This window comes from Lynx canadensis, chromosome B3, assembly GCF_007474595.2.
Source record: "Lynx canadensis isolate LIC74 chromosome B3, mLynCan4.pri.v2, whole genome shotgun sequence".
Classification (NCBI taxonomy): Eukaryota; Metazoa; Chordata; class Mammalia; order Carnivora; family Felidae; genus Lynx; species Lynx canadensis.
Window position 1 is genome coordinate 41,620,423 of NC_044308.2, and position 26,734 is coordinate 41,647,156.

Here is a 26,734-nt window from a genome sequence, read left to right on the forward strand (position 1 = left end):
GGAAAAATCGGGCCCAAAGTATTAAACTCTGGAGGATACATACCAGCATACTCAAAAATTAGATTTTCTTTCTGCTAAGGACATCTCCAGGAGCAGTAATAAGTAGAGGAATTGTTCTCTTCAATGCCAGCCTCAAAAAGCTCAGACTGTGTTCAGAAAGCAACGGTTTGCACAACTCTCATCGTAACTTTAAACATTTTTGGGAGATGCTTATTTCTTACTTGTAGCCCTTTTTCTGTGGAGAGCCACCTTGCTTTACCTGAACAAAGCACGTTTTCCAACTTCTCATTCTGAAATCCGGGCCTGTTAATGGAATTTAGGGTATGAGTCTTGAACTATTTCTCTGTACTTCGTGGTTTTCTAAGCAGTGACCATACTGGCTTCTAGCCTCGGTGTTTCCACACTGAAGAGCCCTCATCTTTCTCCTGACCTCACAGGGGCGGCGTGTTCCGGGATTATCACATTGGAACAGACCCAAGGTGAGTGCCATGTGGAGACAGGGTGTTCCCCCCTATCAGAAAGATCGGGTGAGAATTCTTTGAATTGGTGAATACGTTGAATAATTAATGCCTCATTAATTATTTCAGCTGATCCCTGAAAGCCAGGGAGGAAGTTAGGCAGTAAACCACTCACTAGGGGTCGTGTCGGCCAGAGAGCTGACCTCGCATACACCTTCCCCATCTCCTCCTTCCCCAACCGTATTTGCGGCTTCGTCTGTTTCTAGCTACGTCTGGCAGTTGATCTTCTTCTGCCCTAAAGCATCTAAAACAAGTGGAAGAATCCAAACAGGGCTCTGGAGTCACACAGGCCCGAATCTGAAGCCAGGACCCCCTCCTTGTGAGCTATGGGACCGTGTGTAGTTTCATGGACTCTCCGAGCCTCGGGTTTTGTGTAAATAAAGCAGGGACCGACGTGAAGCTGAAGTAACACTCGGAAGGCACGTTAGTACAGGTTCTGGCAAGCGGTATCTCAGAAAGAAATTAGTAACCATCACCATCTGGAGCAAAGTTTAGCATTGCCCCAGCCTTACCAAGTCCGGTATCAAATCTGCTCTGCTGTGGTCCCTGGAGCACATGCGGCACGACGAGGGCGGCAGCGGCTAATGGTTATCAAGCACGTCCTGCGTTCTGTGTTACATACTTTACTGCAAAGGTGACGCATTCCAGTCCCATGTAATATCCTAGGAGCTAGGTGAAACTCTTGTCTCCACTTGATTGATGAAGAATTTCAGATTTAGGGACTTAACGAGGCTAGGCAGCTAGGAAAGGTCAAGCCAGACCTGGCTCCCCAAGTGAAAGGGTGCTGGGCTCAGGAAAGGCCGCTGGGACTACAGTGAGGCAGAGAGGCCTTCTTGGTCTTGCTGAGGATGGGCAGGGGTGAGCCTAGGGGCTGTGAAGACGAGGGGAATTTGAGACCCAAAGAGTTTCTTTGCCTTACACACCCTTTCTGTGGAGAGAAAATACCTAATCAAAGGACTTGAAAGAAGAGCTACAGATACACTTCATACTTTTCAATGAAAATATAATCTGTCATCCAAATCCGTTTCCGTTTATTTCCATCCTCCCATGTTTGCTTTCCAAGAGAACGTCCTTTTCCGCCCTGCAGCACAAGTTTGGCCAACTAATAGTGTTCGTAATCTTTCATTTGCTGTGAGTCTTCAGGAGTGACCTGTGATATTTTCAGTTTCCAAGTCCAAAAAGACGAAGATGTACTGGAGTTTAGAACTCAAGACAAGTAAGAAAGCAGAAAATCACAAAGACCCTTTACAGCAATACTTTTTCGAGTCACACTGCTGGGGGACAAGGGCATACTTGGTGCATTCACTCACTATGTGTTGGTGTATGTGCCATCGTTAGGGACTTAGCTAAGACTTGAGGAAAACCCCCTGAACCACTACAGTCACTGCAAAAGCCTTTATGTATGTGCAGATATATGACCACATCATGGAGGAAGGCTTTTCTGGATGGGGTCTTTCCTGCTGGGTTCTAACTCTAACAGACCAAAAGGATGCTGCCTCGAGAGCTTCTGGAAGGGTAACACTCAGAATTCGGTTTCCCCCAATCTTTGGGATACTGTTTTAAGAAACCATTCATGAGGGAAGGTAGGTCGACCACACCATCTAAAGTTCACCAAGTAAAAACATACAAATGACAGGACCACCAAATTTAGAAAATGTCCTACAATGTGCATTTTATTCCATACCATTATACAATGTTTACATATAGTTATAACTCTTAAGAAAATGATTTTTCTTTACCAATTGTACGTAGTGCCTAAATCTTTCACTTGAACATGGAGAAATGGAGAGTGGAAGTCCACATTGAATGCTATCCTACAAGTTGTAATGAGCCGCAGGTGTGCCAATGAGAAGGCCCTAGAAGTCTTAAAAGAGCAGCGTGCCTTACAAACCCTTGGCCGTTAGTGAATTCAGGCATACCGGATCCGCAGTTTCATCTCATAATAAAACTCAAGACAAAATAAATTAGTGTCGGACAGGATTCTAAATTGTACAATATTGAACGAAAGACCACAGTGGGACCTTTTGTTTAAAGTAGCACCAATCCACACCTGATTGCGTTTTCAACATTAACCTTCCTGTTGATACATCGTTGGCACTTTGAGTGGAAATCTTTCTGCTTTAGTGAGGATTCCTAGACTGGCTGAGTATACTGTGTTGCAAAACTCTCTACTAAGTGTGGCAACGTCAACCCGGGAAATGGCACATTTAAGTCATTACGGCCCTGCCATGGGCTCGCCTTGTCTGTGTGTATGTGTGTGTGTTTTCCCCACCCCCTGACCTAGTTGGTATCTTGTGGATGTTTCTGTGACAGTGTAAAAGTAAATAAAAATGCGTTTAAGGGGTTTCATGGTAAGCGTGGTGTTTCAAAACAAAACAAAACAAAACAAAACAAAAAACAACAACAAAACGACATGAAAGAGTGTGGTCGCAGCTAAGGAGGGTTCACATGTTGTTTAACTCCAGTAAAGTCTGATCCAGCATCTGGTGCATACTAAGGTTTTCTTCTTTGGCATGAGCCACTTTCTCTGTGATGGGATTAGAAAATTAAGTCATGAATAGCTGCACTTTGGACACAGAGGCGGTTTGTACATTTAGGCAGGCAAACATCAGTCACAAACAAAGATGAGATGATTAGGACAAGGCATGCTTGTAAGATACTGCTCATTTCCAGACAAGGACCTACAAAGGGAGAAGACATCTCTGACCCAAAGGGGCTAGAGGCACAGCAGGTTCTCACAGAGCAGTCAGGGGAACCTCCACCAACAGGCCACTCTGAACAGAGCACGGGTGGGGCTTGGTGAAGGTCCCCCGGCCGTATGCCACAGGGACAGCGACGGTGCTTGCAGCACTCAAGTTACTTATGGCAGACATTTCTGAGTTACAGGCAGTTAAAGATCTGGGAGCTGTGTTTAACACAGAAGACAGAGATGATATAAGTAGATATTCTGACAACTTTTAAAATGATTTATTTCTGTTGCTCATTAAAAAAAAATATCCAAGTTTCATGCACACTTCAGTAGGACATTCTCTTACTATTCTTATATTTATTATTAACATGACATTCTCACCAGATTCCAACAACACCATTAGACGGAATAAAAGCATACCTTTTAGACAATCAGGGACTTCTGACATGAGCTCCTGTTTTCAAAAGCTATTTTGCCCAAGCATAGGTACATTTAATCAAACGCTATACCAGATATTAAGAAGTTAGGAATATGAATATGTAATAGCAATATATATATATTATATATTGCATCATATATAATATGTATACGTATATAGTTACACACTCCTTGGCTCTGGCTTTCTAACTTAGGCAGAACTCATTCTCTGTGGGAAACAGAAAACAATTTTTGGTCCCCATTCTGTATCCGTTCAAACAAGAAGAACTGCGATTGCTGGATTGTTATAAATATTTGATCCATATACATACACATAAATTTACCATAAAAGCAGTTTTGGGTCTAAAGAGAACTTAATTATTCCAGATTATAAGAGGAAGAAAGACGCAGATGAAGCCAGCCTTTCTGCTAACTCCCTCCATGTACGATTCTGCAGAGAGCAAGTGCTGTCGGCCCTGTTAGTTGAAGGCATGGCAGTCCTGGACTTCCTGCCCATGGGCTCCATTCCTAGAATTCAGCCCAAGTTCTTTCCCACTTAAGTTTAATCCTCATTCAGGGCCAGCTTTAGTTGGTTAGTTAGGCGGCGGTTTTGCTCAAGTTGCTGGTAGAGTTGATCTGTACAGGTCAGCAAGCAGGTTAGCAGAAGAGAAGAGGCAGAAGGAAGACAGGTTAGCCAGACGTGGTGAAGGAGTTAACAGAGATCCCTCAGGTCACCTGCCGAGCAGCTCACCCTTACCCGGTGGTCGTCTGTCCTGTGCTCAGGAAGGATGGGTGGGAAAGGCCTGATAGACTCAGGACGAGCCAGGATTTCTCTCTTGGTGGCCAGGGAGGGAAAGGGAGTGACAGGGGCAAGAAAGAGAGAGGGGGAATGTTCCTCTTGCACCTTACTAAAACCCCTAGGTGAACGGAGCCGAATGCAGTTCCTGGCAACAGCCTGAGGAGCCAAGGCAGGGGGTCATGGTGGAGATCTTACAGTGAAACTTGAACCCGCCCATTTTGCCCACCTCTTCCCGGAACCCCTTTCACTTGCGCTCCAGGGACTGGCTCTCCTTTCAGGCAGAACCAGAAGGGGAGTGCCTGTGCACTCAGCTCTTAAAACGCAGAACTAAGCTCCCTGTCGGTCCCCCAATCACCACCATACAGGGTGCACTCTGACCTCTCGTCGTTTTGACACAGGGTGCTACACTACTCAAACAGCACAACAACAAGCCCGTGTCTCCACGCACAAGTGACGTAAAATTCATTTGCCGACTTCTTGAAGAGAATGGCGTTCGTGTGTGGCGCGAGATGAAGGCGTACAGCACGGACAAGACCTTAAACATCCACAAGGCCACCGGCACAGCATCAGTTTTACACACTGGCGTCCAATCTGCTCATGCGCTAGGGAGGCCAACTACAGGTGTCAGTCTGTATCTGATGGCCCAGGGGATGCCCTCAAAATGACAAGAACCTGGCATTTACCATGAAAAGTTGGAGGAGATACGACTGGTTCGAATGACAGTGACAACCTGGACCCAGAAATACTACCGACCGATCTCGAAAAGCTGACAATCCTAACCCCAGGGAGAATGAACCCATCCAGCCTCTGGACCCCAGGGGTGTTGGGAAATTAACCAGTTCTTATGTCAGCTTTCTCTGAGAAGTGACAGAAGATGGGGAAGATGCTAGGTTGCACTATGCTTTCTAGCTTGGAGTGTCTGCTACTTTGTCCTCTTTGCTCATCCTCATTTTCTGGATATTCAAAACCCCAGTCAAATGTCACCTCCTCCAGGTAGCTCCAAACATACACCATCTAGGAGTTTGGGCTCTCTTCACTCCTCTACCTTCCAGCAAAATGGCCAGCTCATCGAGGGCAAAGAACATTTTGGGTTCAGCTCTTCATCACCTCTCTGCTGCCTTCCACAGTGTCCTGCAAAGGACACATGCTTGGGGGTTGCAAATTTAAACCCCACTGGCAATATTACCGCTAATGCAGGGGGGCGATCACCACGGGCAGGCAGGTTTGGCCAAGCCGGAATAAAAGAACTTTGGAGAAACCCTAGAGAATCCAGAAGGTCAATGTAAATTCAGCTTAAATGACAGCTGTCCCTCCACATCCCCCTCTGGGCCTGCTCCACTCCAGCTGTCATGGAGCTGCCATGCCTGGGTAGACTGGGGGCAGGAACCAGAAGTGGTTTTACATTTGGAAGTATTTTCTGCTCCTGTCCTACCTCCCAGATGTCTGGAGCCTCTAGTGCCCAGACTCAGGAATGCTTTCTGTTTGGTCCAACCAGGTTCTTGAAGCAGCTGCAGCTATGGCCTGACTCTCTGAACTAGAAACCTGGACGCTGGCAATTTCTTGACAGAATCAAGGTGCTATTTATCCTTTCGTGCACCCCTACCTCCTGGGGCTATTCCAGATTTGTCTTCCCAATGCATCATTTTCCCATTTCTCCTTGTAGAATGTACTTACACAAAGTGTGAAAGTCTCTGCAAAGTTTTCCCCTACCACCCCCCCAAAACAGATGTGCCTCCAGAATTAACTGCACATCTGCTCAGCAGAACTTGGAGACCTGTCATTTTGTCTATAGCAGGGAGTAGGGGCACGCAGAGAAGGGGCCCCTTCTATTACTAGGAAGTTAAAAAAATATATGGCAGGAATCACGGTCAAAAGCAGACCCAAGGAGCTTTAGGGGGGAAAAATCCACGAAATTATAGAAGGCTTTTTTACACTCTCAAGGGAGAGACACTGACTTCCAGATTCCAAATTTTAAAAAGTCTACTACACCAGTATTAAAATGCTTTAATTTATGGCCCTCTTAAAGAGTATTTTTTCTCAACTCTGAAGTCTTTGTGGAGCAAATGACAATATTTTCAGTTTGTCTACATTTGAGTATAGTGGTATATGTCAACACTCTCAGGCTAACAAAGACAGATCAAGATCACTCACGTTTAAAACACAGGAGAAATAGAGCCAGACTGCTGAGCTGCAGAAATGTTGGGAATTAAGAAACAAAAATCCACATCATTTTAAAGTTCTAATTTTGCAATTTCTTTTAAAATCACTTAACCATTGGCGCGCCTGGGTGGCTCAGTTGGTTGGGCCACCGACTTCAGCTAAGGTCATGATCTCTCAGTTTTTGAGTTTGAGCCACGTGTTGGCTTTGTGCTGACAGCTCAGGGCCTGGAGCCTGCTTCAGATTCTGTCTCTCCCCCTCTCTCTACGCCTCCCCTGCTCACGCTCTTTGTCTCTCAATAATAAATAAACGTTAAAAAAAATTTTTTTTAATCACTTAACCATTGTTTTTAAAGTAAAAATAGCAAAGCCTAAATAAAATATAACTGTATTCTGGGGCACCTGGGTAGCTCAGTCAGTTAAGCGTCTGACTCTTGATTTCAGCGCAGGTTATGATCTCACGGTTCGTGAGTCCCAGCCCTGCGCTGGGCTCTGTGCTAACAGCATGGAGCCTGCTTGGGATGATATTCTCTCTCTCTCTCTCTCTCTCTCTCTCTCTCCCTCTCTCTCTCTCTCTCCCCATTCCCCACTCACACTCTCTCAAAATAAACTTAAACAAACAAAAAAAACAACTGTATTCTGAACAATTTCCACTAACTACACTGGCAAAAAAAGAACCAACCCTAATGGTTATACTTTAATAACAACTACAAATGAAAAAAAAAAAAACCTGCTATTATCACAAAGATTATGTATGCACAACTCCTCCTAAAGAATACATGAGGTCCTTACGGGCACAAAAATGAATCTTGACTTAAATGTAACCATATGTAGAAAACTTAAGATGTCATCTCGTGATCTAAATGAAGGTGGCTAAGTAACGAACATACTTTTAAAAATCTTTAACTGTTCTTTGTGCTGTAAAGGAGGATCAACAATAATCTCAATAACATTGGCTCCAAGTTCCAGTATGTGAAGTCCCAGCAGTGTGGGACGGCTGTGCAGCCTTCGGCAGAGCCTTGTGTTAGTTAGCTGCAGCCCCACGAACAGGGCCAACTCAGCATTGACACATCTAACTACACCTCTGGCAGAGGAAGGCACTGCTCAAGGCACACCTGCCACTCCAACAAGCAATGTGCCCTGTGTGGGTTCTCAGTGAGGACTATACACCAGCACCATCACAATCTCAACAAAACAAAACACCCCACTCTTTAATCTTTGGAAACCAAAACTCTGAGAGGGACCCACGCTTGAGCATTTTTTAAAAGTCCAGTGAGGAACTAGTGCTTTACCAACTTTTAACATTCATGTTCAGAATGAAAAAAAAAAAAAAGGGTAGCAGCCAAAACTAAGCCTCCTATGTGTGAAGCAGATTTGTAGTTTTATTTATTATTTAGTTTTGTTGAAACTGAAATGTCAATAAATAAGAAGTAAAAAGAATAGCAAACAGAAATAGCTTACACAGTGTTTATTTTACACTGAAATGAGGAGCTTCTGTACAATGGAAAGCAGTGTGCCTGGCTCTCAGGCAGGATGCTAAAAGAATGAGCCAGGTCAGATGGAGAACAGACAAACCGCAGAGCTCAGAGAGGTGGGACAGCCAGCTTGATGAAGGGGTCTCAGGAGAAGTGAAGCAAAGAAACTTATCTGCATGAGGAGAAAAGGTGGGAGAAAAAGAAAAAAAGTGGCACAATGGAAAAAAGGAAAAGCAAACTAACAGATGAGAGCAGCACTTGAAACCCAGGCAGGAAGCAGACATGCAAAACCCACTGCCAGCCGCACTTGCAGGAGGATGTCCCTCCTCGCCCACCCGTGTCTAGACCCAAGGCCAGCACAGGCCCCTCTGGGTGACGGTCCATCGTCAAGAAGGCCCATGAGTAGAGTTCAAAAACAGGTTTTAAGGGGCGCCTGGGTGGCGCAGTCGGTTAAGCGTCCGACTTCAGCCAGGTCACGATCTCGCGGTCTGTGAGTTCGAGCCCCGCGTCGGGCTCTGGGCTGATGGCTCAGAGCCTGGAGCCTGTTTCCGATTCTGTGTCTCCCTCTCTCTCTGCCCCTCCCCCGTTCATGCTCTGTCTCTCTCTGTCCCAAAAATAAATAAACGTTGGAAAAAAAATTATAAAAACAAAAAAAACAAAAAAAAAAACAGGTTTTAAGCTAACTCACCTTTCAGAATATTTGAGCATTCTTGATGCCACAAATTTTCCCTATAGAATCACCACATTTAGCACCAGAAAAGACCTAGAGACAGATGTTCTGATTCACCCCCGCATTTACAAACGAAGGAAGAGAGGATGGAATTCTCTCTACTTTCCATGGTGACAGTCACGTCTCTAATGGTGATGTGGAAATTCTATAGCCTGTAAGGCAGCAGGCACATGCCACACTCTTTACGCTACCATGTTCATACATGGGTGGGTCTGAAATTTCCAGCTTATGTGGAATTCAGCGCTATATTATTAGAATGAAGAGAACGCTCTGTGGAACACTCCAAGTTAGAATTTAGAGAGGCAGAAGAAGTGTAACACTTAGGTTGGGTTAGCAATACGTGGATTAGTTGTGTATGATCGAAGTTCGCATGTGAACAAGGTATCTACTCTCTCACTGCCTCACACAGTTAAAGGTGAGCCATTAACTGCTTAACTCATACTGTGTAATCGGTGTCTTGTATCTCAATTCTTTGACACCAGCTGTGGTGTTCACTGTGAATATTTCAATGCCTTTTATTTAAACACAGAAAATTAAAGCCTCGGTTATTCAGCAGATGAACCATTTCTCTCCAGAATTCTTACAGGTGAGGAAGAGATCATCTCTCAACCATTCCCTAGGCTGTACTGGATCAATCTCCTCTCAGATCCTCAGTAACCAGACACTTGAGGGTTCCTTAAGTGTACATTTCTTTTACCAAAAATGATCCTATTGTATTTAATCGAATCTCGGGAAACCGATCTTTGATATTTCCGGGGAAGCTCCTGCACCACTGCGTAGCCTTCTAGTTTTACTTGAGCCTAGTTTAATTTCCTAAAAGGGTAGTGCTCAAGCCATTCGTATTTCAGTTCACTGCTTGGTGGGGACAATCTAGCTCAGAGATCATGAAATAAACACATTCTGAAGGGAAAATGATGTGTATAGACTGACTTAATCTACTCGGCTCTTCTATTAGTAGAATGTGAGCAGACAATAACTATCCTAGATTATGCAGAGAGAGCAAACAGAAAGGTGTGAAGATGGAGATTCTGGAGGTACAGAAGGCAGCAGTGGTGAGTTTATCATATTAGCGTGAGGGCACGGATGTGAGCAGGCAGGGTGGATCAACATTTACATGGAAGTCATATCGTTGAGAGCGTGGTCCAGCTCCTCGCTGATGGCTTTGTACTTCAGTTTCTGAGCGTACAGCTCGTCTATGACCAGGAAGTGGAAGGCAGAGGTGCAAGGGCATGGAGAGTGATCAAGAGATGGAGGGTGAGCGAGGGTGGCATGGACACCATCCCCACACAGCAGCAAGAAAAGGGCAATGCATGAAGGAAGTGATGCCGCAGCAGGTGGCCAATGCAGGAGGCGTGCGTTTTGTTTTTAAATGAATTGAAACAAAAACAAAAAGAACAAAACCCATTAGAAAATAAAACAAGAAATACTCAATACGAAAAATCATAACAAATAGGATTGGTTTCTCAGTAAATCATGTTACACCCTGAATACAACCACAGAAGGCCGTCTCCTGGGTAGGTAATAGAATAGCTTTCCTTTCTATAGCTATATTTTAATTCCACTGGAGTAGTCAGCCATCTGCAATTCTCAACAGTGGAAAAAATTCCCAAGGGCAGTGTTTTGGAAGAACAATTTGTGACTCTGTAATCCTTATCTGGCTCCGCCTTCAAGCCACTGACTTCCTGACCAAACCAGACCACTGGGATGTCGGTTTCTTAGTGTCCTGTGAGCTACTCCTTTGGTCTTCTCACGAAGCTACCCTGTTACTGGCCCACGAGGTTTGAAAAGTGAGGACAGCCACACGTTTATGGTGGGGCTCTTGCCAAGTCTGCAATTTAGTTTTTGTAGTGATGAAGGTTTCACACTTTGCTGCACTTTGGCAGACTGTTTTACAACCACCTGTCATTCTCTTTTCTCCACTAGCTTGGATGCCTTCGCCAGCCCCTTCTGCCTTTCTTGTATATTCTATGCGTTCTCCTTTCTTTCCTTTTCATAGCTGACCCTTCACGAGCCTCAGAGTTCAACATTTAGGATTTCCGTGAGACAAAGGCAGGTGTTACTAGAACAAAAACCTAAATATCTTAGGGGAGAAAGGCTTGAACATAATCTCAAAAAACAATGTCCTATTACCCCCACCCCCCCTTTCAGAATATAGAGCATTTACCAAGATATTAAGGACTTAAAACCACAAGAACCCAACTGTTACATTGAATTCACACTTGAAGACGAGTTGTGTCTAAAAACGAATCCATGCCACTCTGACAATTAGGAGGTATCAATAAGCAGAGAATACACTAAGTCATTCTCACCTAACAACAACAAATAAACCTGCCCCACTTCTGCACAGTGTGAAGGAAAGCTGGATGGCATCTGCCCTTACAAAGAGACGTGCCTCATCTGGTGGCTAACAGTCATCTGGAGAGCAGAGGACTCAGGTCCAAGAGTTTAAGAGCCACAGAATGGAAACCCCAAAGGACAGGCAGGAAGAATGCGCAAGAGCAAAGAAGTATATCCAGGAGGATGCACTTGGATTGGCGAAGTGTTCCGCCAGGTCAGTTTTCAACCATAAGGACTAAATTAAAAACAAAACTTAAGATCTTACCTTCTAAGTCATCAATGCTTTTCTCCAATTTAGTTACTGACCTCTCCGCAAACTCAGCCCGAGTCTCAGCCTGTAACGATTCCATTTATTTTAGTCAAAATTGGGGGGTTTTACATTTCTAGGAGCTACAAATACAGGGAAAACTAGAGAATCAAAATCAAGCACAGCACCCATAAAACGGGTCTGAACACTTCAGTCAGTCACTAGCATAGCACACTAACTCCAACACCACCTTTGAATATTCCTGACTTGGATCACCATACTTCTGAAATGAAGAAGCCCGGACCAGCTTTATACAAATGGACTCATTTAAAATCCAGTTGGCTTCATCTAAAACACTCATAGTATTACCTCCTTCAGCTTGTCAGAAAGGACCTTGATCTCTTCCTCATATTTGTCTTCCTTCTGCGAGTACTGTAATTAGAAAGAGCGTTCCAGATGTCAGGCTACAGCTCACTCTATACTCAGGTCTTCTAATACAAAGAAAGCGCCAGCCCAGCCAACAGATGTTGAGGATCCCTTAGGAGGTAACGGAGCCTCTGGTATCAAATGGCACACTACAATACATTCTCTGTTTTCTTGCCTATTGTTTTACATGGGATAAGAACAAGATAACTTAGCCATGTGGCACTTGGTTTAAATTGAATTGTTATAGACGAGTCACATACTCAACATAAAAGATGTTCTCTATTAAAAAAGAGAATCTGTTATCCAATAACCATCAGGAAATCACCTCAAAATCATGCCATTTGCTAAACAAAATGCTTTCGTCAGCAGGGCCTCGGAAGAGAAAAAGGATGGGTCTTTCGAGCAGCTCTTAAAAGATGCTTCTCCCCCACACCATGTTCCTGGCCTACCTTCTCAGCCTGAGCCTCCAGTGACTTCAAGTTGTTCGTCACAGTTTTCAATTCTTCTTCAAGCTCGGCACATTTGCTAATGTTTTCGATCAGAGGCAGAAAGGGTGGGAGACAAGCCCAAGGAAGGAGGAGAGAAAAAGGAGAGGGATGGGAAAAAATGAAAACCGAGTCCCAGAGAACAAAGGGCTGCCTTAAAGTAGCCAAATCATCAGGTATTAAGGAACTCAATTGTGCTGAGGACACTGCCTCCTTAAACTTGCACCAGCAGAAAGGCAGGGTGACAAAAATCCAGTAATTTTGGAGTATGATAATTTGGCTTCTTTTTGGCTGCACCAAAGAGCATTTTGAAGGAAAAACAAAGGAGTTTAAAGGACCCAAAGAAAGCACTTAAAGCAAGACAGAAGACAGCAGAGGGTGTCGTTATACCGAACGAACCAGTAGACACTGGAAGCTGAAAGGCGTCTGGGTTGCAGTTAAACCTAAAACCACACATGAGCCATCAGTACCTTATCCTCTGCAGCCATTAATGCTTTCAAGGTCTGATCCATTATTCTTAATTGTTCTTCCAGCTGTCGAACTTGGCTGTTAGTGGACACAGGAAATGCACAAGGCCATTCTCAAAATCAGTGTGCAGGTAAGGCATGCAGTGATACACGCATTCATACAGACACCCCACACAAGTCCTCCGTGTTCCGTACTCGCAGCTCATCCATGTCAGATGAGCACAGGAGGAGCCCGGAGCTGAAACAGGTCAATGTGCAGCTGCCAGAAGGTCATGCTGTTTAGTCACTGCTCTGTAGCACCCCACACACAGCAGACCGGCACCGGGCCCGCTTACCTTTCTGAGAGCTCAGCCCGCTCCTCTGCACGTTCCAGGTCACTCTCAATGATGACCAGCTTACGGGCTACCTGTAGCAGGACAAACACAACACACACACACACATACCATGGGGCCAGCAAGCTTTGAGTATGGGGGCAGGACACGGAGGTGGGTACTGGCCCCACCGGCCCCTACAAGTTCTTATCGACAAATGAGATGACCCTCTTTCCCGTGGATGGGAGAGAAGCAACTCGCTACCCGGAGGGCCAGGGGAGAGTAGACCAGAGGCTTCTGCTCACAAAGACTCAGAGTCGCTCGTTTGGGGGAGGCAGTCTGATTTTAAGTCTGACTCAGGTGAAGTCCATTTAATTACAGGGCAGCCAGCCCAAGTGTGGAGGAAGGGGGAGAGAGGAAATTCACCATCTTGAAAATAGCAGAATGGTGAGACGAGATGCATCCAGCAAGGTGGGGGCTGCCAAAAACCACTGAAAATAATCCTGAGAACTCTATCAATTTAGAGCTCTGTACCTCAACCTCCTCTTTGTGGAGGAGGTTAAAAATGACAACAGGATACCAAGAGAAGCTAACTTGAGATGAGCTGGTAAGATGACTAATGGAGTCAACTCTGTATTTAGCAGAGGAAAGGACCTGAGAGCTTCAAAGGGATCCTTTGAAGCATTTCAAAAGTAGCAGGCATAGTGTAACCTGGAAGTAATAATAGTAATAACGATGGTGGTAAATAACAATAGAAAAAAGGAGTGTCAATGCCATTTCAAGACAGCCGTGACACATTAAGATAAAACTAAGGCAATAGTCATGTTAGCTCTGTTATCACAGGAAGTTGTTCTCGTGGAGACATGACCAGAAGCTGATTCACCTGTGAGCCTATCTTGATAACAGGATTCTACCACCTTGACAAGAGAGGACACATTGAAAAGGGCCTCTTGAATCTACACGGACTTTAGTGCATGGACTGTGTCCCTATGCTGCCTGAACTGGATCATGTTAGGTGAATCACACCAGGAAGAGCCGCCTGCACGGTGACAGTACGAGAGGTTCTTTCCACAAGTGAGGCCCAACTCTCCTCTCTCCTGGCCAAAGGTCTTTTGTCCTCGTCTGGGGGTTGCACAGCTGGGATATCACAGGGGAAGTTTTGGTCTTTCTCAGCGCTACGGCCTGGCTTCAAGATAAAGACTGGGATGCCTTAGCAGGATCAAATAAGAACTGTTTTCTGGAGACAAAGGGAATCTGCTTCTCAAAACCACCCACTTCCACCAAGGAAGCAGATCGTTTCACTGAAGAACGCAAGGCTGTAAGCACTGCTTCCTGGCCCCCACCAAGGCCAATGCAGGGGAGTCTGTGAGGCTTTGGGCCCCAAGATCTGACCTCTTCATACTTGCGGTCGGCATCTTCAGCAATGTGCTTGGCCTCTTTCAGTTGGATCTCTTGAATTTCCATTTTCTCCTCATCCTTTTGGGCTCGACTTTCAATGACTTTCATGCCCCTGAAAAGGAAGACAAGCAGAAGACCCAAGGTTTAGAGGAGACCTCCGTGAACCCACACTGCGCTGCACTGGTCCGTGAGGCTTGGTGTAACTGGCAGACCAAAATAGAGCACAGGGCTGCTTTTATTTTCCAAACCATGAAGCAAGAGTTTCCAGAGCTGAAGGAAGAAAAAGACATACGCTTCTCTGTTTATTGTGAACGAAACCTCACACTTTCGATACTGGTGAAGCTATCCAGGGAGCTAATGTTAAATGAAAGGTACCACGTCAGGATCCTGCTTGAAACTGGGAGGCATGGAAACAGGAAAAGCCAACATGCTTTACTTGCTATATAAATGAGATTTCTTCCTAGTTAGAACAAAAACAAATCTGTCTTCGCGTACTTCTTCCTACAAAGAAGGTAGCTGTTCTCACCCCATCAGTCACAAACGTAAACATTAGACTGAACCATGTGACGCTGCTGACACTTGACTATGTCAGACCTACAAAAATGACAACTTCATATGGGTCAACCTAATACTTTAGATGAAAAACTGTGAGTTTTGCCTTTAAGAGAATTCTTACATAATAGAGGTGTTGACAGAGAGATTGATGCCATCGTCTGTGCTGTCTCTGGATCTCACAGTGTTAAGTTTTCGAAAATGTAAATTGTTGTGGGATGTATTACGGTTTTATGGAATAAGTCATTTTAAAATGGGATTCATTAAAAAAATAAAAAAATAAAATAAAATAAAATAAAATAAAATGGGATTCGTTTACCAAAATCTAAGTAGGCAGTTCAGATGATGAAGTACTACAGTATGTATCAGAAGACTAAAATTCTTGGCTTGTCTATAAATCTGCCGTGACACTTTGGGCAGGCCACATCAACTTCTGAGCCCTCGTCTTCTCATTTGTAAAAAGAGGGGAGTGGGGTAAGTGATCTCTGAATTCCTTTTTTTCCTACGAAGTCTAACATTGCCAGATTGCCTTTTACGTTTACTGGCAAGTATATTTTAGGAAGAATCAGCCACAAAACCACTGGCATGTGTGCACGGTAAAAAATGATGAGTCATCTTAAGGAATTCCACAACTCTTGGTTAGGGAAGAAACAATAAGCAGCAGTGAATAAGGAGCTGGAAACTTCAACTTAAATGCTTCTTTAATCTTCAAGGCTGAAATCACTCTTTACCCATGGTGGCAGGGTGCTCACTTCTATCGGAATGAGTGGACAGAAACTCACTTCTATCGGAGAAGGAGAAATGGAAAGAATGACGGATTGCCTTCACCTGCCCAGGCCACAGCACCGATGCACACTCCCAGTGTTCTGAGCCACCACATTACTCTGTCATGCTTCCAAGCAGGACAACTCTCCAGTTCAGTCTTTCTTGGAACGCTTCTATGCAATATGAATACATTAACTTGAGCAGTTGAACAACTTCTAGAATACACGGAGTTGTGCTGGGCTATATGGCCATGGTATTCCTTTACTACCACAAAACTGAATCTTGGAGTAATAATCAGGTGGAGCCAGGTTACAGGGAGTGGGTTCTGAATACACGAGTACCCGACTATATTTACATGTGCACCAGTATGTTACCAACATTACTAAGTCCAAAACAATATACTTTTGTAGATAATATTTCTGTTTTATCTGTGCTTCCTCTTCCACCAATTTGCTGGGTTACTTGACAACTGATAGTCCATGGTTCATTTATCTGTGCCCAGTCTCCTTGGCGTATTTTAAATAAAGTTTATCTTTTGGAAATGTCTAACTGCTCTGCGGTCGGCAAGAATGAAAGAACCAATAGGCATCCCTAGAATTTCTCATGTAAAGGTCCATCTCCCTCTCTGGACGATGAGCTCTATGAAGGCAGGAATAGGAGCTCTTTCTTCTTTGTAACCTTGGGATTTCAAACAGTGCTTTGTACACAGGGGCTCCACTAATGTTAAAGGAACGAACCTAGTAAAGTTATACCTGGGATCAACTGAGGAGACGATCCCACCAAGGCACTGTAAAATTGTGAAGCCCCAAAGATCAGAGAAGCCCTCCTGTTCCACCCGGAGGAGAGGCCTGTGCAGAAAGGTGGGCTGGGAGAGGCACCCTCACCTCTCACTCTCATCTGCTGCCTTCTCGGCCTCCTCCAGCTTCTGCAAAGCTGTTGCCAGTCGCTCCTGGGCACGATCCAACTCTTCCTCAACCAGCTGGATGCGTCTGTTCAGAGAAGCTACATCGGCTTCAGCCTAGGCAGAGACAGTGAAAGGCATTTCAGACTGGGAGAGAAAGTGAGGGCACTGCCTACAGGAAGTGGCTGAGTCAGAAACACCGATTTCTGACAGGAAGCCTGGCCGTGTGGTGAGCTACCTCTAAGTGCATTACACGCCCTGGTCAAGTCCAGAGTTCTCAAAGACACTGCTACATTGATTTATACAGTGAACGTCCACACTCGTGTGTGTTAAGTTCGCACGCACCATTCTCAGTGGAGAGAGGGACCGTTACCAAGTGCTCTCTCACTTGGTTCTTTTCTTCCACAGAACTCCACAGTGGGTCCCCCTGACTGCTAAAGGGGCGCTTCATTACGGCCACCTCACTCACGGGGGCTCGAGCACTGGGCAGAGACAAGACCCACCCAGGCTCCGCCACATAGGACAAGAGCAGTCCAGCCGGAAACCAGACTCAGGAGTCTGCATTCTCCTTCCTCCTGGTTACTTTCTCAAAGGAGTCTTAAAAGGAACTGAAGTATTTAAAAAGTCAGCCGTTCTAAAATATATGCCATACAGACACAACCGCCCCTCCCCCACTCCCGTTTCAGTAACCCCTTTAGGAGAACTCGGTCATATGCTGGAACAGGGCCAAGACAAATTTCCCAAGTGTTCTTGAGATAAGCTTACTGGCATTTCTTGCAAGGTTGTTACAAGAAAAGTTTCAAACTCCTTAGGAGAAAGCGGTACAGATACTATTTTTATTTAGTATCTGTATCTAAATTAGAGATGTTACTTTTCGGGATATGCAATGATTAGCTGCTATCATAAGCACTTTTTACTGTGAGCCTCAGAACACTTGCAAGTCTATGATGATCCGTTACATACACTTGCATTGGTGTTTGTTTTCAATATTACGCCTGGAAGTCAAAGAGAGAACTTACTAATCAGGTACCATTTCCTCATCTGCAGCCACTGTGAATGTGTGCTTATCATGGGGTGAGAGAGAAGGTTTTCAGGACACCACTTTAGAGTTTTCTAAACTTTTTTTTTTTTTTCAACGTTTATTTATTTTTGGGACAGAGAGAGACAGAGCATGAACGGGGGAGGGGCAGAGAGAGAGGGAGACACAGAATGGGAAACAGGCTCCAGGCTCCGAGCCATCAGCCCAGAGCCTGACGCGGGGCTCGAACTCACGGACCGCGAGATCGTGACCTGGCTGAAGTCGGACGCTTAACCGACTGCGCCACCCAGGCGCCCCTAAAGTTTTCTAAAAATTACCATACATACTTAAGGCATGCCAATTCTATCCATATTTCTGTGTGCTTTACTCAGTTGGAAGCTTCCTACATGTAAGGAATCATAGTTCTCTGCACAGAAAGAATATGGGCTCAGTAAATGTCTACTGAATAAAATAATTAAGACCAACATAATTTAAACAAAAGCAACTTTCCTAGCTCATGGACTCCTGATGTACACAGTCTGAAAGGCACATGTAGTGAGAGGCTGTGATTATGGCCTTGAATGAAATGAATACGAGAATGTTCAGCTCTTTGCTCCTCTGGATTCGTAAAATTTTAAATGCCAAGTTCTGTCTGGGAAAGAGAAGTTATTAGGGCATCTCCAACCACGGTGAAGGACTCTTTATAAAAAATTCAAATACACTTTTATCTCGACAAAAATTAACTATGTAGTAGTAACAGGCTGACGGAGACAGGGAATAGGAGAAATGGGAAATGACTCTGAGGAGGACAATTTGCATCCATATAGGCCCACAAAGTAAATCCTTAGGGGTGCACAGCTAGTAATGGGTTCTGCTAAGTCTGACCGGCTAATGAGTATGTTTTTTTTCTAGAGGAGGAGTGAGGGTAATAGGGACAATGCATTTCTTACATGAAAGGAACTGTCGTTCTAGCCCTATTTCTTAAAAATTGGAAGGAACTATACATTAAGGTCAGGTCAGCTTTGTTCACTTTTTTTGTATTTTCCATTTCTAACACAATTCTATTCCTTTTATGAATGGGGCATGGTGGTGGGGGGTTGTCAGGAAACAAGCAACTCCGAAAACTGAAAACAAAAACGAAGAGCAAAAACAAAAATACCTTAGTAGAATGTCTAGGTCATACACTTGAAAGTATTCCTCACCTTTCGTTATTATTTTGAATATGAAGGCAAGTATCTTCGTTACAGGTGCTATGGCCAGAGAAATGTCAACACGATTTTCAAAATGGTTTCTTGTAGCCACCACACTCTAAGGTTCTGCTCTGTGTTTCACCTGGGCCCCAACCCTGAGGACTTTGTACTCACAGAAAGAACAGGGTTTATGCTCTGAGGAAAGGACCTTCTGGGTGGCAGGGCAGTCTAGGTCCCCAGCTTGTCATGTGGCCAGGGCATGGAGAGTAAGGAGACCATGCCCCCATGCTCATTCCTGCCTCTGTACACAAGATCTCCCTGCCTAAGCGGCCCCGTCAATCTGTAGCTTCCTCCTTATTGCCCCTCACTCTAACCACTCCTTCCTTTAGCTCTGGACCCTGATACGTAAATGTCACTAACTCTTTCCTAGGAGCGTGTCGTAGAACCTTCGACTTCTTGGCACTATATAGGGCCTCATACAGGGCCCCCAAGCAACAACTGGGAACGGAGGTCCATTCTAGGAGCCAGGACCGGGCACACAGCAGACCTGTGGCTGGTTCACAAAATGGGGTCTCAACTGTTTATCTGGAAGAGTCTCTAGGCATCATCCAGCAGTTCCCACAACTGGCTGTCAGAATCCCCTAGAAAAGGCGTATTAATAATGCAAACTTCCAGGCCCCATCTCCAGAAATTCTGATTCAGGAGGTCAGAGGGGAGGGCAGACATCTGCAACATAAATACGCAACCTGTTCCATCCCTCCACCTTCCCGGCCCCACCATCCAAAGAAGCTGGCAAATCCTGTGGGAACCACTCTTCCAGCTCTCCTTTCAAAAGAAAGGAGATGGGGCGCCTGGGTGGCGCAGTCGGTTAAGCGTCCGACTTCAGCCAGGTCACGATCTCGCGGTCTGTGAGTTCGAGCCCCGCGTCAGGCTCTGGGCTGATGGCTCGGAGCCTGGAGTCTGTTTCCGATTCTGTGTCTCCCTCTCTCTCTCTGCCCCTCCCCTGTTCATGCTCTGTCTCTCTCTGTCCCAAAAATAAATAAACGTTGAAAAAAAAAATTTAAAAAAAAAAAAGGAGAGAGGGAGCTTTGACCCACAGTGCTGACCCTGCTCGGGCCATACAGACATCAGTGGGAGACAAGACTAAAACCCCAGTTGCCTGGGTCCTCGTGTGTGGGCTCGGCCACTTCTCATGGCCTCCAGGGATCTCACAGCAGCCCTGGAATTGGTGGTTCTTACCTCTTACTTCTCTCTTCCTATGTTAGAGTGGCAAGTCCCCTATAGCCTCTCTCAACACAACTCCCCATGTGACAGAGAGGCTTTGATGACAGGCCTAGGAGAACAGTTACTGTACTGCACAGCATCCACTAAACAAGCCCTCTCCATCCCTTCAGAGATAAGGTACGGTATTCCACTGAAAACTTCACCAAGTAGCACTCATGGGTGACACCTCACAGGTAGACACAGAGCATCTGCCCTCAAGCTGGGAAGCCAACACCCGCTGCCCCTGAGCTTTCACAGCAGCACGGGCAAAGGTGCTTGTAGGCTACAGCTGGGACCTGGGAGCAGTGTCTGGGGTACGTCTATCTGCACGTAAGCTTTCCCTGGGAAAAAGCTGGACTCCCACTGGCTTCTCAGGCCGTTCCACACTGGGATGGACGCAATTTTGTTTCGGTCCCTGCAACTCAAGTTTAAGTCCATAAATTAATTAAGGAAACTTGTTACTCTTATTTTTACTTGTGTGTGTGTATATGAGAGAGAGAGAGAGAGAGAGACAGAGACAGAGAGGGAGACAGAGAGAGAGAGAGAATATGAATGATTGAATGAATATATGTGTGTGCTTTGGATTACGCTCTGTTCAAAAGGCCTCTAGCTCTTACCTTCACTAGCCTTTTATTTCTGGTATGTGTTTTCTAAGTTCTGAAGTTTATTTAGGTATTCTCTAAGGTTCCTTCATCACAGAACCTGGGTAGTCTACTTAAGATTTAACCTTCAGTTACCTCTGCCAGTACAAGTCCCCAGCCACATGAGTATCTGTTATTTAAAAAGCACATATAAACAACAAGGAGTGTGGGAAGGGTCAAGACTCCAGACGCAAATCATTTCCAGGCATGGAAATCACCCTTAGTGCGCTGGGTTGGCTTCTTCTAAAAATGTGTTGATAACTGCTGGTGGAGTCTTTCAGTTTGGGATGCTAGTTTCTTTTACTTCAAAAGTGCTATTGTGTCCCAACATGTAATGAGCTACTCAGAAAAGAGACTGCTATATTAGTAAAGGCTACCAATTATCTTCCTGCAGATCTGTTGTTAAACAGTCAGCAGGCACTTTGCAGTTGGGCCTGGCCTGTCCCTGCACCCAACCCAAAGGTACCAGCTACCTACACGGAAAACAAGGGTAGGCACACCGCTCTCCCAACCTCACCAAGGTACTATACAGAATCAAGGGTAGCAGGGCCACTTCAACACAGCAAACTATTACTCCAAATCAGATTTGACAGCAAACTTTTATGATGCCTACATTTTCATGAAATCCAGATGTTTTGGCCAATATAACTAAATATATATATATATATATATATACACATATGTGTGTGTGTGTATATATATATATATACACATATATAGCAATGGTTTTTACTTTAAAAAAGTATTCTAGTTAAAACAGTCAAGAAAATAGTAACTGGGAGAGTAACATTATATCCTAAAAAATGATCCTCTGTAATATGTTTTCAAAGTCCTGCCTGAACCAGAGGGGAACATGGGATGACCAAAGGTCAGGCATTTTTATTTCATGCAAACTGAAGTTATACGGCGAAGGTTTCACCCAACTTGCTGTGTAAGACCAAGTGACTACAGCCAAGTTAAACTTCTGCCCTTATATGGTAAGGAAAGGGGAAAAAACCACTGATGACATTAAGGGGCACTCCCATGGATAATAGATAAACACAACCTCCTCTATCTGTGCCAAGGCCTATAATTTATGAGGCATATTTGTATAATGAGGGAGAACGGACATGAACAGGGCATTGTAGTGCCCTTGCCTTGCCTACATATGAAGACAGAAATCATGAGTGTATATTCCAGTTATTGCCAGCCTGGGGTTGCCAATGTGAACACAAAGCGCACTCTTTTGAGTTTCCTGGTCTCAGAGCTATTTACCAACTTGAAAGTGGGAGAGGGCAGGGGATTTCTGTTAATTGGTTATTTCCCATGATTTAATAAAATTACTAGTTGAGGACCTACAGGATACATCTTTAAGTCTCGTTGTTTGCTGGATACCACCCAGAAAGGAGGAAAGACTGGCTCCTTCTTGCTACTCTTTCCTTTGATAATAACAAAAAACACACAAAACCCTAGTGTGTCACAAGACCTAGAGTCAATCATTATATCAAGCAAAGTATCCTCATTCCAACATTTTGAAGGGCCCACACACCTTGGAAAAACAAACCAGTAGGAAATAAGGGATAACCAAGTTTTCCAAGGTAGTGCTAGCCTAAGAGGGCCAATTAACTACAGTACATCTGAACTTTTCAGAATCAGAATTTAGGGCCAACTCTCCAGTCAAGTATTTCTTGCAGCGGCTCATGATTTTGTCACTAAACCTGTATCCTTGTGGCTAAGAGAAACTGACTGCTAGCTTAACTCACAGCTATGTCTGACAACTACCAAGAGACCACCTTAAATTAACTCCCTCTAAATTACAGTTGCAGAAGTTAGGAACAACTCTCAATCTGCAATGGTCTCTTCTGACTCAGTCCTCAAACTGCTATCTTAAAAGGTTTTGGGGTGCCTGGGTGGCTCAGTCAATTAGGCACCCGACTCTTAATTTCAGCTCAGGTCATGATCTCATGGTTGCGAGATCGAGTTCTTGTGTCACCAGACTCTGCCCCGGGCGTGGAGTCTGCTTAAGATTCTTTCTTTCTCTTTCTCTCCCTCCCTCCCTCCCTCTCAAAAAAAAAAAAAAAAAAAAAAAAAGTTCTGTGTCCAATCAACCTGGATAGAGTGTTTTCAAAATTACTTCCAAAAAATTCAAACTATTTAAACCACTTTAAACACAAAGCTTTGAAAAGAATGAAAGCATCATCTTTAGCCAGCAGGCCCAGGAAGACTACCATTAGAAAAATGATGTACAAAAGAGAAGACATGTATAAAAGTAACAATATGCCCTTCATAAAATTAATCTTCTGTGTCTAACATCAAACACTAGGACAGGAGTCTATAGAAGGCTCTCCTGCAGAGGACTACATGTTCCCTTTCTGAGGAGGGTGAGGGGAGTTCTATCTACTCACTTCCACCACTCATGCCACCTCAACCAAACATTTCCTCCAGTCTGCCCACATCCTCTCTCCATCAAGTTCCCAAAAGAAAAAAAAAAAATATATCAGTTAAAAGCATTTATATGCAGTGCTTTGACATGTAGTGAAAAGAGTAGGCCATTTTCAAGACCCTTTGAATAGGTGGTGAACTGAAGGCAAAGGAGCGAAGAACAAAGCCAAGTGCTGTGCAGTTTTAATACCAGCTGACATTTAGCACTTACTCTGTTGTGTCAAACACTGCTGTAATTTCTTTACACATACTAACTCCTTTGGCCACCTCAACAGGTAGGCATTATTATTATCCACATTTTAGAGTTAGGGATCTGAAAGAACGAGAAGTTATTCTGCCCAGCATCTCACAGGGAGTAAGTAGCAGAAGCCAGAATTCAGATCCTGGCAGTCTGGGTCCAGAGTTCTCATTCTTATCCATCATGTTCTATTAGTTCTAATGGTTCAAGGACAGCTGTTAGCCAGGCAGAGAGAGAACTGGAATCATTTTATTGCCCTGTCAAATTCAGACACATCAATGGGATCTTTGCTGACTTGTTCTCAAGAAAACTGTCTTTCTTATTAATTTCCTGATTCCTGTCTGTATTTTCCGCCAAATTTCCTCTAGTTAGGCCTTCCTCCTAAGAGGACCCATTTGTTTCTATGTATTTTATGCAAAACAGGTATTGAACTTTCTGCAGCCAGCCATATTGCCATTACAAACACCTAACCGGTAGGATTTACTCAACTCAGAAGAATGGGTCCGTATTAAGCACAGCTGGACACCATATTATGCTTGTCATGAAATTCCCAAGGTGTTTGAGTATCCTGATTTAAAACACACACTCAAAAATCAACAAATAGCAAATGCCTGAGCTACCTCTGAAAGCCTGTTCCTGTATGTTGGATACATTTGCCTTAGGAGAAAGGAAGGAAGCCAGGTATTACATTCAACATGGGGGAGGGGGAAGCCGGCAAGAGAATACACCCAATGATCGTTGACATGTAGCCAACTCTTCTCAATACTCGGTAACAAAGGAATATCTGTATAAGACCACTAGGGAGGAGAGATGGTTAATACAAAGGGAAAGGTAAGCGGGTCTCATACTATGCATGTCATACATACATGTATGTCAGAGCCCGGCGCTGTCAATGTCTCAACCACCACAAAGAAAACCAATGGTCAACGGGGATGGTGGAGTTTAGCATCCCCCGGCCCTAAAGTCTGGCAGTGCCCCAGACTTTCCCTGTCAGCGCCCCTTTCCAAAGGAACGGATTTCCAAAAGGATTTCCCTCTTCCCTCCCCACCCTTCGAGAAAATAATGCCAGCAGCGCAAAGTGCACATCCCAAGGGACCCGAGACACCCGGGCCGAACGCAAATAACCCCCAAAATAGAGCCCTTTCTGGGAAAGCGCTGCTTCCAGAACCTTCTCAACACCACTCCTGCTTCCCCTCGGGGCTTTTACTTTAAACCAGCGAAGATGGAAAGGAAGGGCTGAAAGGAACAGGCAGGGCCCCTCCCTAGAGTCCGACGCCAGCTGCCCCAGGTGCGCCAGGTGCGCCCCTGGAGGCGTGGGGGCAGGGGTAGGTGGGCTCTGGAGGGCCCTGCACCGCTCTGTGGGCCCAACTGGGGCGGAGGCGCCTCTGGGTGGGGGTGGGTGGGCAATGGGTGGGTCCCTTACGGTCTCCCTCAGCTTCCTCTCGTAGTCTAGCTCGCGCTGCAGGCTGCCCGCGCGCTCCTCCGCGGCGTCCGCCTGCTCCTGCAGGCTTCGGATTTTCCTCCGCACCGCCTCCAGCGAGCTGCTCCCGGCCATCGCGCGGGGCGGCGGCGGGCTGGCCGGCGGACTGCGGTGAGAGACCGGCTGCTGCGCTCCGGCCGCCGCTGCCGCAGCCGCACTCCTGAGCGCCCGGCCGCCCCGCCCAGGCCGCGCCGCGCAACGGCGGCGCCCCCAGCGGCCCAGGACCAGCCCGGAAGTGGCGGTCTCCCGGGCGGCGCAGGCGAACCGCAGGCGGGTGCGCGAGCGCCGGGGGCGGGCACAGAGGGCGGGGCGCGCGCCGCGGACCCCGGGAGTATGCAACCCGCGTGAGACACTGCGCATGCTCGCGGAACCGGGGCTGTCGGAGGTGGTGGACTCGCTTTGGGACACCTGGAGAGATGGGCCCGGCCGGGAGGGAGGCCAGCACGCCAGGGATTTTACTGCGATTCCTAGCGCCCCTCCTTGGCTCCGTGGTGACCCCGCGTAACGGACCTGGTTGCTAAGGGCGGTGGTGCCGCCTACTGGCGGCGGGAGTTCGCACTCGGGAGTTCAGAATTCCCAAGCCCAAGAGAGAAGCTGAGTGGAGGAGTTTGGGGCCTGAGTGTGTCCCCAGGACCTTTCCTCGTTATAAAGAACTACAGCACACAAGATCCTAATCACAACAACCTTCCTCTTTCACTAAACTCACGAAGTGAAAACCACTAACATATTGCATTAACCATGATTAAACCTAACATATTGATTAAACCTTTCTAAATGCAGCGTTCCTAGGTAGGTTAGAATCCGGCTCCTAGAATCTCTCCTGGCTGTTGACTTTGGCCAAGTAACTTGACTCTTCTGGGCTTCATCTATAAAAGTGGAATTAATAGCAGTACTTCCCTCATGGGGCTGTGGTGAGGATTATGAAATAAAGTGCCTAGCACAATACATTGTACATAGTTAACTCAAATGATAGCTTTAGTGAATAAATATGCAGGCACTGCCTTAAGAGTCAGGTGGGGGTCCATCACGGGCTGTGTTCTCAGGGCCACGAACCTCTTTGGGGCTCACTTCCCTTTCCATAAAAACAATCATCTCACGGGTGCCTTATAACTTACAAGCTTCTCTGGTTTTAGATCAGCCTCAGAGATCTTCTGGAATCTGACCAATTCTGGGCTGGACTGAGATGCCTTTAAAAGGCACAGCCATGAAGGCTATAGAACACTATGAGAGCCTTTGGCTACAGCTGGATGAAAACCCAATCTCTGGGAACCGTCCTCTGCCAATTCTCCCATTTGGGCTGCGTTTTTAAATGCCTTCCAAATCTCATGGCTTTCTTCCTCACCTTTCTCACAGGAGGCCCTTCAAGTCAATTCCTGATTTATTTAAGTGTGGGAATAATGAAGAACAAAAACATACTTGACAACCCCGTCCTCCTTCTCCAAAGCCCTAACAAGGAACCTCCTTTGCTTTCCTGATTCATTTTCTATGGACTTTGTCACAGTCTCCGCTGAGACTCTCACAAACCTCAGCATGTGCCCTCACGCCCTGTAGGTGGAGCCTCTCGCTTTGTTTCCACACAGTTCATCTGGTCAGGCGGGAGGTTACAACTCCTCCCCCAGAGGAGTCCAGACAGTGGGCTCCAACTTTGAAGGTGGAGGAAGGGGGCGCCAAGGAAACTACTGGACACTTGCAAGTGCTCTAAAGCAGCCAACTAATGACTTAATGTCCTGCTTTTCAAACACCTGGGAAAGACAGTTTTAGGTGAGTTCATTTTAATGCTGATGTCATTATACAAGAGTTTAGAACAGT

General features: G+C 45.5%; 1 protein-coding gene across 28 annotated transcripts in view; it reads right to left on the reverse strand.

Moving 5' to 3' along the window:
* Nucleotides 1–2,164: 2,164 nt before the first annotated feature.
* TPM1 (tropomyosin 1) overlaps nt 2,165–26,734 on the reverse strand; it is a 28,488-nt gene continuing 3,918 nt past the window's right edge. For 3 of the 28 annotated variants that reach the window (XM_030318019.1, XM_030318006.1, XM_030318016.1), the window contains 7 exons: nt 16,658–16,791; nt 14,451–14,568; nt 13,083–13,153; nt 12,751–12,826; nt 11,739–11,801; nt 11,388–11,457; nt 2,165–3,045 (listed from right to left, as the gene is read on the reverse strand). In XM_030318019.1, the coding sequence (XP_030173879.1) occupies nt 2,963–3,045; nt 11,388–11,457; nt 11,739–11,801; nt 12,751–12,826; nt 13,083–13,153; nt 14,451–14,568; nt 16,658–16,791 (615 nt within the window). In that variant the 3' untranslated portion in view covers nt 2,165–2,962. Of the gene's footprint in view, nt 3,046–3,470; nt 4,261–8,033; nt 8,228–9,895; nt 9,979–11,387; nt 11,458–11,738; nt 11,802–12,244; nt 12,321–12,750; nt 12,827–13,082; nt 13,154–14,450; nt 14,569–16,657; nt 16,792–24,868; nt 25,056–26,734 lie in introns of those variants that run through there. The other 25 variants (XM_030318020.1, XM_030318007.1, XM_030318017.1 and 22 more) reach the window with 17 other exon arrangements.